The sequence below is a fragment of the Teleopsis dalmanni genome, chromosome 2 (genome assembly GCF_002237135.1).
Source record: "Teleopsis dalmanni isolate 2A chromosome 2, ASM223713v2, whole genome shotgun sequence".
NCBI lineage: Eukaryota > Metazoa > Arthropoda > Insecta > Diptera > Diopsidae > Teleopsis > Teleopsis dalmanni.
In genome coordinates this window covers 78,438,358-78,450,471 of record NC_051847.1, presented here as the reverse complement: position 1 = coordinate 78,450,471, position 12,114 = coordinate 78,438,358, and the positions used below count along the sequence as shown (strand labels likewise).

At 28.0% G+C, this 12,114-nt stretch overlaps 2 protein-coding genes across 2 annotated transcripts; both read left to right on the top strand.

The window, feature by feature from the left end:
* Positions 1-2,999: 2,999 nt before the first annotated feature.
* On the top strand, positions 3,000-4,846 carry LOC119682190 (probable 4-coumarate--CoA ligase 3). The gene is made up of 4 exons (XM_038095555.1): positions 3,000-3,408; positions 3,466-3,652; positions 3,717-3,833; positions 3,895-4,846. The coding sequence occupies exons 1-4, from the start codon at positions 3,060-3,062 to the stop codon at positions 4,838-4,840; spliced, it is 1,599 nt and encodes a 532-aa protein (XP_037951483.1). The 5' UTR covers positions 3,000-3,059; the 3' UTR covers positions 4,841-4,846.
* A 3,816-nt stretch (positions 4,847-8,662) lies between these two features.
* Positions 8,663-11,731, top strand: LOC119674898 (4-coumarate--CoA ligase 1-like). The gene is made up of 7 exons (XM_038086055.1): positions 8,663-9,011; positions 9,073-9,153; positions 9,217-9,259; positions 9,325-9,441; positions 9,498-9,670; positions 9,761-10,393; positions 11,700-11,731. The coding sequence occupies exons 1-7, from the start codon at positions 8,663-8,665 to the stop codon at positions 11,729-11,731; spliced, it is 1,428 nt and encodes a 475-aa protein (XP_037941983.1).
* The last annotated feature ends 383 nt before the right edge of the window (positions 11,732-12,114 follow it).

The window sequence follows — 12,114 nt, the reverse complement described above, 5'->3', positions numbered from 1 at the left end:
TATTCCCAGTCCAATTGGGGACTAAGTTGAGAGCATTAAAATGCGAATTGCTATAATAGCTTGTAATGGTCCATATATAACACAATTTTTAGTGCATATGTAAGTTGTTTTAAGATTTAAATAATTAGTACATATTGTTAGTCACATGGAAACAGGATCCAACAAATATATCAATATTAAATTAAGTAAACATAAACTGTTCTATTCAAAACTTAGGTTTTGAAAAGTACTGTATTGCAACAAAAAATTTTTTTGTTTATTTTTAATTGTTTGAAATTTTGGTTGACCATACAGCTGTATCGAACGTTGTCGAATACTCAAAAATTTAGTCAAAAATTTGATTAAATAAAAATAAATAAATTCAGTACTGTTCGCAACCTCTCTAAAAAATATTTCAATTAATGAAATAAAGAGAAATTATTAATAAACGAAGAAAAAAAATTTAAGTATATTTAGAATGTCTAACTTTACTTTAGAAATTACTTTAGAAAATAACATTTAAAAATTAAAAAAAAAATTTTATGGTCACTATAAAAAAAAATGTTGTTAAATTCGATGACTAATATATAACATTACTAATCTTCAACGTAAAAAATATGTTTAACATAAGAGGGTATATAATAATTATTAGTCCGGCCACTATACCAGTCATTGGCTTTAGTTCATTATCAGAACAAATATTAAATGCAGCTAAGTTATTATATACTAGAAAACTAGAAAAATAATAACTCTTTATCAATTCATAAGCTATTATAATTTATTTTTAATGAACTATTTATAATTTAAATTTTATTAATAAGATACATTTGTGACTGCTACTGTACACAATTTCGGACTATTTAAAATCAGCTCATATCTAATCTTCGCTGTTGACAATATAAACAAATCCGATGTTTCATTATAGTAAACGATTAACTTTATAAAATTCTATAGTTTGTTTTGTTTTTGGAATTTTGCACCAATTTTGTAAAAGAATTTTTTATATGAGTTTGAATGATTCTGATAAGATACAAGTATCTTGCGATATTCATTCATTTTAAATAGATAGAAAGTACAACGAGAAAATGTGTTTACTATTTTTAATAGTTCTTATAAGTTTATTTACTATTTTTTTATTTTTTTGTACACTTTAAAAAATAAACAAAATAAGTTACTTTTTAAAAATTTATTATAATTTTAATAAAAAATAAAATAAGAAAGAACAAATCATGCAACAAATAATGCCTCTACGAAAAAAATAGTATTGAAATTTAACAATTAAAAATAAAAACATAATTAATTAATTAATTCAATTATTTTACAGCTGGTTTATGATTTCGTTCTAATATATATAAACACAGCAAGTAAAATTGTTAATAAAAACTTTCATAGTAATAGTAACAAAACTCCAGAAAAATATGCGAAGATAAAAACTCAAGTACGGCTTTGGATCAGTTGGTTAAGGTACGCTGATTCGGAGCTTCACATTTGGCAGGACCTGAGTTCGAATCCTTGCAGTCTCAAAAATAATTATTTTCGAATAATTAAATACAAGAATTATTTCCGAGACCACTAATGGTGGGTATTTGGCAATACTCGAAACAGCTGTATGGTCAGCCAAAAATTCAATTCATTAAAATAATATAAAAAATAAAATTTTTTGTTGTAGTTCACTATTGTTCGAAAAAACTGGATTATAAAAAATTATTATATTAATTAAATTTATTATTCAATTAAATTGATTTAAAAAAAATAAACTAAATATTTTATTGCAATATATTATTGACATATATATGTATATATATGTATATAATTTATATAATAAAACTGAAATTTTTATAATTTATAATTTTCATACAAAACATTTATTGATATAACTTAATAATAAATCGAATATTTATTACATTAGTTAGTCAGATATTTATATACAATTAAAAAAAATTATTTCGATAACATTTTGTAAGACTTCAGTAAAATTTTAATAATTTTTAACAATTTTTATTTAGTATTCCTTAACTGTGGTTCTTGTTCCTAAAATTTGAGTTTTAAATATTATTTTCGACAAGTTTTCTTCTATTTCTATCAGCTTTCTATGGGTTGATTTTAAATAGACAGCTATAGTAAATAGTGATTTTAAATTGTAAATAGAATAATGAGTTATTATTTTTCTCCTGTTTTTTTAGTATATAATAATTCAACTGTATTTAACATTTTGACAATGACAATGAACTTATTATACGTACCATATATGACTGGTCCGTTTCCTCATCATCAAAAGCTTCAATATAATAATTAACGGAATAAGCTATTGCTTATGGTAAAAAATGAATTCTATTAAATACACATTAAAAGAAAGTAATCATAATTTTGTTCTACATCAATGGTAAAGTTCTTGAATATTATAGTTTAACTATAATAATAAATGAAATACGTCTTCACAACGATCATACATGCATAAAGTTATGAAAATATCAATATATAAATTTTACTGTTCTTAAATAACTCCATTTTTATGAAAGAAATAGGCGAAAAATATTGAGTTCTAGTTTCATCAGCCAATTTTAAGCAAAGTTCAATGTCCAGATTTTTTGTACGATTTCCACTGCACAAAAATTTTAAATTAATTCAAAAATAATAGTGCAAAGTCATTCATTATTACTTACAAGATAATGTTATTTTCTTGCAAGATAACTCAAGAACTAAATAAAAAATCAAGCAGAAAAATGTTTTTAAGATGTTTTAAAATTCATCAGTAACTTTTAGTAAGAGTAGATGTTTTACATTTAAAACCTTTATTTATTCTAAATTATGTTCAATTGCATTTCACAGCAAATTAAAAGCTTTAATTTTATCTTTTAGGAAAGAGTGAGAATATCTCAAGCAATAGTCATGCTCTTTAGTACAATTTCAATAATAAAACTTTTTAATCGAACTGATAAGGGCTTTGAGTATTAGCAACTGTTCTGAGGCAATATAAAGCGATTTCAAAAAAATTCAGTTTATTAAAGCATTCAATCGCAGACAGCACATACAGTCTATTATATTCATAAAAAGTTCAATATAAAAAAAATTTAGTAAAAATGGAATTTCCAGTAGTATTCGATGAAGAGGAGAAAATATGGTCTGGTCTAAAACGTAAAAGAATTTTTAATTCAAGCACATCGGTTGGGGAGATAGCACTTTATATGATGCGAAGTAAACCACCAACTGCGCCATGTCAAATATCAGATTCTGAACACACAACGTTGACCTTTGAGTCTGCCAGTACGTATGCCGTACGTATAGCACAACATTTCAAGACACTAGAACTGAGTCAGGACGATGTTGTGAGTATAGTGGCAACTAATACAACGTTTCTAATGCCTGTTATAGTCGCTTGTTGGTTAAATTGTACACCATTTCAGGCAATCTATCCGCTACATGCAGAAAGTAGGTTTTTCACATATAAAATATATATAATATTATTTACTTCTTTATTAATTAAAGATATTGTTCATCATCTTTTAAATATAACAAAGCCAAAAATAATTTTTTGCGATGGTTTATATTATGAAAAAGTTAAAAATTGTGAATCTGCATTGAATGCAAAAATATTCACACTCTGCAATCATTTAACTGACGTACCAAAAGTGGAAGATTTATTAGAACCCACAATGACGGAACACTTCTTTCAGTAAGTAAAATGCATTTTTCGGACCACTATTAAGTCTCTTAAACTATTAAAACTCTTTTTTTAGACCAGCTACATTAAAGTATGGACCTGATCAGACAATGGGACTATTTTGTTCATCTGGTACCACTGGTCTTCCAAAAGCTGTTTGTATATCAAACGATCAAATGTTGAAAACCCATGGGTTAGATGTCATTATTAATTATTTAAAATATAATGTATTTTAACTAATTTATTTTCTACAGTTTCACTAACGGCACTACAGTTATGTTTTCATTCTCCACACCAGACTGGACAACAGGACTCTTTAGTGTCCTCTATAATACATTAACTGGTGGCATACGCATAATTACAACGAAACCATATTCTCCAGAATATTTGATGGAAATTATTATTAAGTATGAAGTCAACTTTGTGGGGATTGGCGCATTTCAAGCAACTGAAATATCGATTTTGCCTAATTTCACTAAAGAAAATTTAAAAAGCCTTCGATTTATATTTATGGCAGGTGGACACTGCCCAATATCTACATTGGAACGTGTACGTGCCCAACTAACTCATGGAATGCTTATAAATGGCTATGGTACAACAGAATGCGGGGGATTAGCCGGTAATATGAAAAATTATAAGAACAATTCGGTGGCTAGGATCCTGCCGGAAATACAAACAAAAATACTAGATCAACAAACTGGTGAAAAGTTAGCACACAATCAAGTTGGTGAAATTTATATGCGTACGTCAAGCAAATGGAGTGGTTACTATGGAGATGTGAAAGCGACTGAAGCTGTCTTAGACGTTGATGGTTGGGTACGAACTGGAGACTTGGGTTATATGGATGAAGAAAACTATTTATATTTGCTTGATCGTTGCAAGGATATTTTTAAATACAAGGGCAGACAATATTCTCCACATGAAATCGAAGAAACTATACAAGAATTATCAGATGTATTGGATGCGTGTGTTTTTGCTGTTTATGATGATGAGTTCAATGATTTAGCGGCAGCAGCAGTTGTGAAGAAACCTGGTAGTAACCTAACGGAGGATGATGTTGTTAAGTATGTAAAGCAACATCAAGAAAATGAATGGAAGCACCTGAATTACGGAGTGTTTTTTGTCGATGAAATATCCAGAAATGCTAATGGTAAAGTTTTAAGAAATAAAATGAAGGAATATTGCTTAAGTTCTAAATAAATAAAAATCGATTGTATAAAAATTCAAAGATCTTATTATATAATATATAATAAACAAAATGTAATGTTTTTTAAATAATTATTTTATTTCAATGCAATCATTTTGAGAGTTTCTAATATTTATAATTAAAAATTAAATAGACTGTAGAGAGCAAATTATTTTTCAATTAAAGTTGATTTGTTTTTTATTGATAATGATGATAATAATTATCCTTTAATGTCCTTTGGAACATAAGACCTGACAAAATATTTCTATCATGTTCCGTTGCTTGCTGCTGTTCTGGATTTTCTACATTAATTAAATTCCTTTTCTTATAGTTGCCTCCATATCAATATGCTTCTTTGGGTATTTTAGTTTTCATACATCAAGTTAATTGCGGTTCCTACATAACAATGTGATTTTTATAGTTAATTATTTGATATTAGGTTAGGCAATATCCATTTTTTTATAGTCTGGACTCATTGGTTTATAACAGATCTTATTATATTGTTTGAAAGGTATGTTGTCAGCAACGCTTCGCAACCACAGACTTAAACTACCAAAAAATTTGATTCAAATTCAAGTCTTTCGGGTTGGAGCTGTTACTACATTGATTGTAGTCTTGCCATGTGTTAAACTCTGTTGAAATTTGCTAGATATTTACTTAGGTATTTAAAAGACATAAACTCGACTACCTTGAAAGCCGGATCTTAGTCCTAAATCAAATAGGTAAAATTAAGCCCACAGCAATCACAAGATTTATAAATAGTCTAAAATTGCTTTTAGGCGCACAATAGATATTTTAAGTCGCGGTGCTTTCATAGCCTATTATTCAATAATAATAATAATAGCTATTTAAAAGTATTTTATTTCCGAGTTCTTAAATTTTACGAAAACTTTTATTTTTTATTTCAAGTTTTTATTTTAATGTTATATACTTTTACTGTTGTCTTCTTCGATTCTATGTTGGTATTATGGATATAAATTCATTTATTTGAGGCACTTTTTTATTTAAAATATATATATTTCAAACATTAATAACAAAATAAAAATCGTTTATGGTCTTTTATTCAAAGAAACAGTATTTTTAAAGAAAAAGTACATAGATTCGACATGTATATCACATAAGAAGTCTTCTTGGTTTTGGGTCAATCCAAATGTTTTTCCGGTCAATCTTTACTGCAATAAATTCCATTATAACTTCCGTATTTTATGAATATTGGAAAAAATATGTACTGCATCCTCTTAAATTACTTTATGAACTGTTTCTTATTTAATTTAATTTTTATTGTCTCAAAACTCAAAATAATATAAAACTCAAAACCCTTATCAGTTCAATGCATATGGTTTACTTTTCAAAATGTATTAAAGAGTAATCACTCTCTTAGACTTGAGATAAAATAAAAGTGTTTAATTTGTTGGGAAATTATTCCGAAATTGAAATAATTAAAGAGTGTTTAACTGTCAAACATATTCTCTTTATAACGATTATTTAAGAATTTCAAAATATCTTAAAGCTTTGTCGATGTTATTTCTTATAGGTTTCGTCAGTTACATTATAGAGAAATAGCTTTATCCTCCCATCTAGTAATGAATGAATTTGTGAGATATTTTGAAATTGAACTGAGTTACTGAAGTCGTGCATAAAACATGGACTTCGAACTTTGCTTAAAATTAGCTGATGAAACTAGAATTTAATATTTCTTTCGGCTCCGCAGCATGTAAAAAACTTGGACTATAATGATATAATATATGGATATGCAAGTTTAACTATAAATAGATTTTTCGTCTGCTATTCAGGCCGTAGTTTGGTCTTTCAGATAAAATGATAAATAGTGAATTAAACTTTTGTCTTTCAGTCATGTTGTAGATTGTGGAAAACTTCGTTCTTTCAATATCACTTTCGCCTGTCTTCACTTGTCTTCTACCTCCATAGGTTTGAAATGCATATATTATATAGTGAGTGACATAACTTTTTAAAAATGAATTTCCTTTTCTCATAGACATTTTTTACGCCATATTTGTGATCAATATGTAGAAAGTTGGTCAGTCAGTGATATGTAATATATGATAATAGATCTAATTAATGCTTGATCTGTTGGTCTGTAATCCTATATGCTGCTTTTTGTGGCTAGATCCAAAATATACACTAAAGTTGATTACTATATATATTAACAAGACCCCTGAAGGAGATTTTACTCACAGTTTCTAATTAAGAGATATTCATCTTAAATTTATAAGAATTGATAGGAGAGTAATGCTGTGTTAAAATTAGTGTAAGGTCAAAATGCAAATGTTTTGAATATTGGTTAAAATGTATTACATACAGTCGGAATATTGCAAAATGATTGTCAAATTTAATTACCTCTACCTAACCAAACGCTTGGCTCATATCTTTACTGACATATCTCTATTTTTAATAATTTATACGCTTAAATCAAAATATTAAAATATGAGAACGTAAATGGTCAAACTTGCCCATTTTTTTGAAGTATACCCTATCTATTCAATCTAAACGACATCCTTTTATAAAATATATTTTAACTAGCTTGTTGATCCAAATGAAAAAGATATATTGCAAATAAAAATTCGATTCTAGAAAATATTCCAGGTCACAAACAATATCTTAGTATCATCCTAATATGATCAAATATATAAATACTTATAGACACTACAAAAAAAGGTATTATAGTGATATATATAAGTCATGAATGCAAATGTAGGCTCAACTGTGAAGTCAGACACATTGACTTACCCTTATATGGATGGCTGGCTATTTCGACACATCAGAAAACGAAATAGCGGTTTAATGATAAACTTAAATCTGTTGTGAGATTAGCCACTGATGGTTGGATCTTAACAAACAATAAATACCGAAATCACTAGACTGCAGTCACACCAAAGTGTTCCTAACTGAAATCAGTGAAATACTAACTGATGTTATCAGTTAGAAATGTGGTCACACCACTTTGTCAAAATTCCTTTCGACTCGACTAAGTCAGGCTGTGTCCATTTTCCTGGAGGAACAATGAAATGGTATTTATATCCGCACTCAAAAGATTAGACTTAGAGTCTAATTAGCTTCTATAACAGCTCCTTATCTCCTCCAAACGTTTTTCGCTTCATCAAAACGAGTGAAATTCGATTTACCGTGTAATGGACCTGTACGGTCAAACTGATGTGATTCTTTCAACATATCATTCCCAAAAGGTGGTCTCACACCCTGGCTATACTACGCCCTATACCCTATACTAAGAAAAAAATTATATATAAGAATTGCAAAGGTGTTTTGGGTGATGCAATAATAAAATACAATTTTTCTAGTTTGTTTTGTTGACTACAGTTAAGGTTCGGAGTCCAAGTCAGTCATCTAAAATGTTTACGATTTCAATTGTTTGTTTATTTGTATCTAAATTTACGCAGAGTCATTTACTATAAACATAAGATAAAGTTATTTTCCGTACTCAAGATATTTTTGAACTCTTAAACAGCAGTTGATAAGAGAGTTTATTTTCCGGTCTAAAATGTCAGATATTTATTTTTGTTTATTCTAAATTTTATATCACATATATGCTTATCTCGTTAAAAGGTTTCTATTTTCTCTCTTTTTATTAGTACTTAAAAAGAGTCTGATGCCAATAGGCAATACTTATTCTCTTTCAAACGATATTGATTTTTTATTGAATTGATAAGAAGTTTTTCTTTGGTGATATGAATTGTCTTGAGACAATATAAAGCCATTTTGTAGAAATTTTGGTTCATATTCAATTGAACGCAAACACTGCACAACAAAAATTTTATCTAACAATAATTAAGCATTTTAAATACAAACCTTCAATAAAGATGGAATTGGTTACAGTATATGATAAATTGGAAAAAATATGGTCGGGTTCAGGTTCAGGAAGAATTTTTGATTCAAATAAATCTATTGGAGAGATTGCATTTTATATGATGCGTAGTAAATCACCTACTGAAATATGCCAAATATCAGATTCTGAAGACACAACGTTGACCTATGGAACTGCCATTACATATGCTATACGTATAGCACAGCATTTTAGGAAATTGGAACTGACTCAGGATGATATTGTGGGAATAGTTGCGCCTAATACTACTCTACTAATGCCTGTTGCAGTCGCTTGTTGGTTAAATTGTACACCATTTCAAGCAATCTATCCACTACATGAAGAAAGTAAGTAGTTTAGTCTTAAAATCAGTACAATATGTGAAATTTCTTTCAAAATTTTTTATAGATGTTATCGAACATCTTTTTAATATTACTAAGCCAAAAGTAATTTTTTGTGATGGTTTACGGTACGAAAAAATTAAAAACTGTAAGTCTGCATTAAATGCAAAAATATTTACACTCTGTAATCATTTAACCGATGTATCAAAAGTGGAAGATTTACTCGAACCCACAATAACGGAACATTTCTTTCGGTACGAAACTTAAGTTTTTCAATTAATAAATTCTAAATATAACATATTAAACATATTTTATTTAGACCAGCTACATTAAAATATGGACCAAACCAGACAATGGGACTGTTTTGCTCATCTGGTACCACTGGTCTTCCAAAAGCTGTTTGTATATCAAACCATTTAATGACGAAGAATTTGGGGTAAACTTACTATTTAGTACTTAAAAACAGTATTTAATATATTACTTTCAATATAGCTTTACTGATCGTGCTTCAATAATGTTCTCCTTCTCTACACCAGACTGGACAACAGGGCTTCTAAGCCTCGCGATTAATACGCTACTTGGTGGTGTACGCATAGTTACAACGAAACCATATTCTCCAGAATATTTGATGGAAATCGTCATTAAGTATAAAGTTTCGTTTTTGGGTATCAGCGCTTTTTCAACTACTGAAATTTCGAATTTACCTAATTTTAATAAGGAAACTTTGAAAAATATTCGTTTTATTTTTATGTCAGGAGGACACTGTCCCATATCTACGCTAGAACGTGTGCGTTCTCAGCTTACCATGGCTGTACTTTTAAATGGCTACGGCACTACCGAATGTGGTGGCATAGCCGCTAACATTAAGAATTATAAAAATAATTCGGTTGGTAGAATCCTACCCGAAATAGAAATTAAGATTATTGATCAACAAACTGGTGAAAAGTTAGCACACAATCAAGTTGGTGAAATTTATGTGCGTACGTCAAGCAAATGGAGTGGTTACTATGGAGATGTGAAAGCGACTGAAGCTGTATTAGAACTTGATGGTTGGGTACAAACTGGAGACTTGGGTTACATAGATGAAGAAAACTACTTATATTTGCTTGATCGTAGCAAAGATATTTTAAAATACAATGGCAGACAATATTCTCCACATGAAATCGAAGAAACTATATTAGAGTTATCAGATGTATTGGATGCGTGTGTTTTTGGTGTTTATGACGATAATTTTAATGATTTAGCGGCAGCAGCAGTTATGAAGAAACCTGGTGCTAAGTTAACAAAGGAAGAGATTGTTAAGTACGTTAAGGAACAGCATGAAGATAATAGCAAGCACCTGAACTATGGCGTTTTCCTTGTGGACGAAATACCAAAAAATGCTAATGGTAAAGTTTTAAGGAAAGAAACTAAGGAATATTGTTTAAGTTTGAAAAAAACTGAAATTAATTAAGTTCAGTTTATAATTTCTGTAAATAATAATCAACAGAAATAATAATAAAAAAATAACGATATAACAACGATTTGTTGTACTAAAGGAAGTCGATAATAAATTTTTCAAAGCAGATATATTAACTATGTTTTTTCTAATTTTTATTAATGTTGTCAATTTTTAATAATTAATTTATTAATTATTAATTGTTATTTATTTATTTGAAATTAATGCTGACGCTCAAAAATGATTTTAAAATAATCAGTCAAAAATGGTTCATATAATTATTATTATTTTAACTATTAAACTCTTTGGGAATGTTTTTTTATATGTGGTTATTTATATTGCAAATGCATAAATTTATTCATAATTTAATTTTAAATGTATATATTATCATTGTTTTTATTTACATTGTATTGCTTATAATATTATTTTTATTTATAATTAGAAATATTTATAAATAATTGTTTGGTATTGGTATTGATTTGCGGTAAAATAAATATATAATAATAATAATAATAAATATATAATATAAATACATTATTTTTAAGCACAGAAAGATAAAAACTATTTTATTTACACTTTGTTATATGAAGAAATAGACTTTAGAATCTGTGATCTGTCTGGACTCTAGATCAAAGTTCTAAATTTGTTATTAAAAAATAAGTCATGTTAATCATGTGACATTTAAAAATCATGACATTTAAAAATCATATTAGTGGACATTTAATTGATTTTATTTTATTGTTACAGCAAGTCATATGTCAGTTAGCAACATTCATACAGGACAGTAGAATACTTTATCAGCTAGAATACTATAACAAGCTAATAGAGAAAAATAGAAGTCTTGTAAATGCAAAAAAATTACTGATATGAAAAATGGATTACATGTACCAACTAGATGGTATACATTTGGTTAACATTATCTTCTTAAGACACTATAGATAGTACCACAGACTATATTTTGACTTTACAGTTAGTGGGATTAAATTAACGATAATACTACAGTTTATATTCTATGTAAAAAGTATTTGAAAAACATATCATTTATAAAGCGTACTTAGAAGTTATCGGTACTATATTTTTTAAAGTTGGTAGCACCGTATTGTGTTGCTATGCACTACCATATATTTTCTAGCGGTTTGACTCAACTATTAATGATAATATACTCTTGAGTGTTCTATGATGGCATAAGACTCTTAAAGAAAAAAGGTTATAATGATTACTTTTTTAATGTTTTCTAATTTTTTTAATTTTTGTAGGATATATTACAACTTTGATGGACACGGATTAAACTAAAGGTCATACCTAATCAGCCAATGTGTAAAGAAAGACTTCTACTTTAAAATTGGTAAAATAAATTTTGATTGATTTATGACTTTCTTGTATTTTTAGCACAGACTCTAGGAACTTTTTGCACGGATTACATATTACGGTAATATAGTCAGTAAAACAAAGTAAAAAACGGAAGGGAGTGTGATATGTGACTTTTTTTGATGGCAGGTTATGAGGTACTTATAATAAATTGAATTTTAAAAAAATATACATGAAGGAATATAGAATATAAATAGAAGTAAGTACTTTCAAAATCAGGATGAAAGAATATCAAATAAAAAAATCTGCGTTAGGCATAGCTGAATAAGGGTCATGTATGTAGAGTGGCATGGGCTCCTCAAA

What these genes read in the sequence shown, in the direction of transcription:
- LOC119674898 (XM_038086055.1), top strand. Translation starts at nt 8,663, where the DNA reads ATGGAATTGGTTACAGTATATGATAAATTGGAAAAAATATGGTCGGGT. An exon ending in CTATCCACTACATGAAGAAA is followed by an intron (nt 9,012 to 9,072) that starts GTAAGTAGTTTA and finishes AATTTTTTATAG; the next exon opens with ATGTTATCGAACATCTTTTT. An exon ending in TTAATGACGAAGAATTTGGG is followed by an intron (nt 9,442 to 9,497) that starts GTAAACTTACTA and finishes CTTTCAATATAG; the next exon opens with CTTTACTGATCGTGCTTCAA.
- LOC119682190 (XM_038095555.1), top strand. Translation starts at nt 3,060, where the DNA reads ATGGAATTTCCAGTAGTATTCGATGAAGAGGAGAAAATATGGTCTGGT. An exon ending in CTATCCGCTACATGCAGAAA is followed by an intron (nt 3,409 to 3,465) that starts GTAGGTTTTTCA and finishes TATTAATTAAAG; the next exon opens with ATATTGTTCATCATCTTTTA. An exon ending in CAAATGTTGAAAACCCATGG is followed by an intron (nt 3,834 to 3,894) that starts GTTAGATGTCAT and finishes TATTTTCTACAG; the next exon opens with TTTCACTAACGGCACTACAG.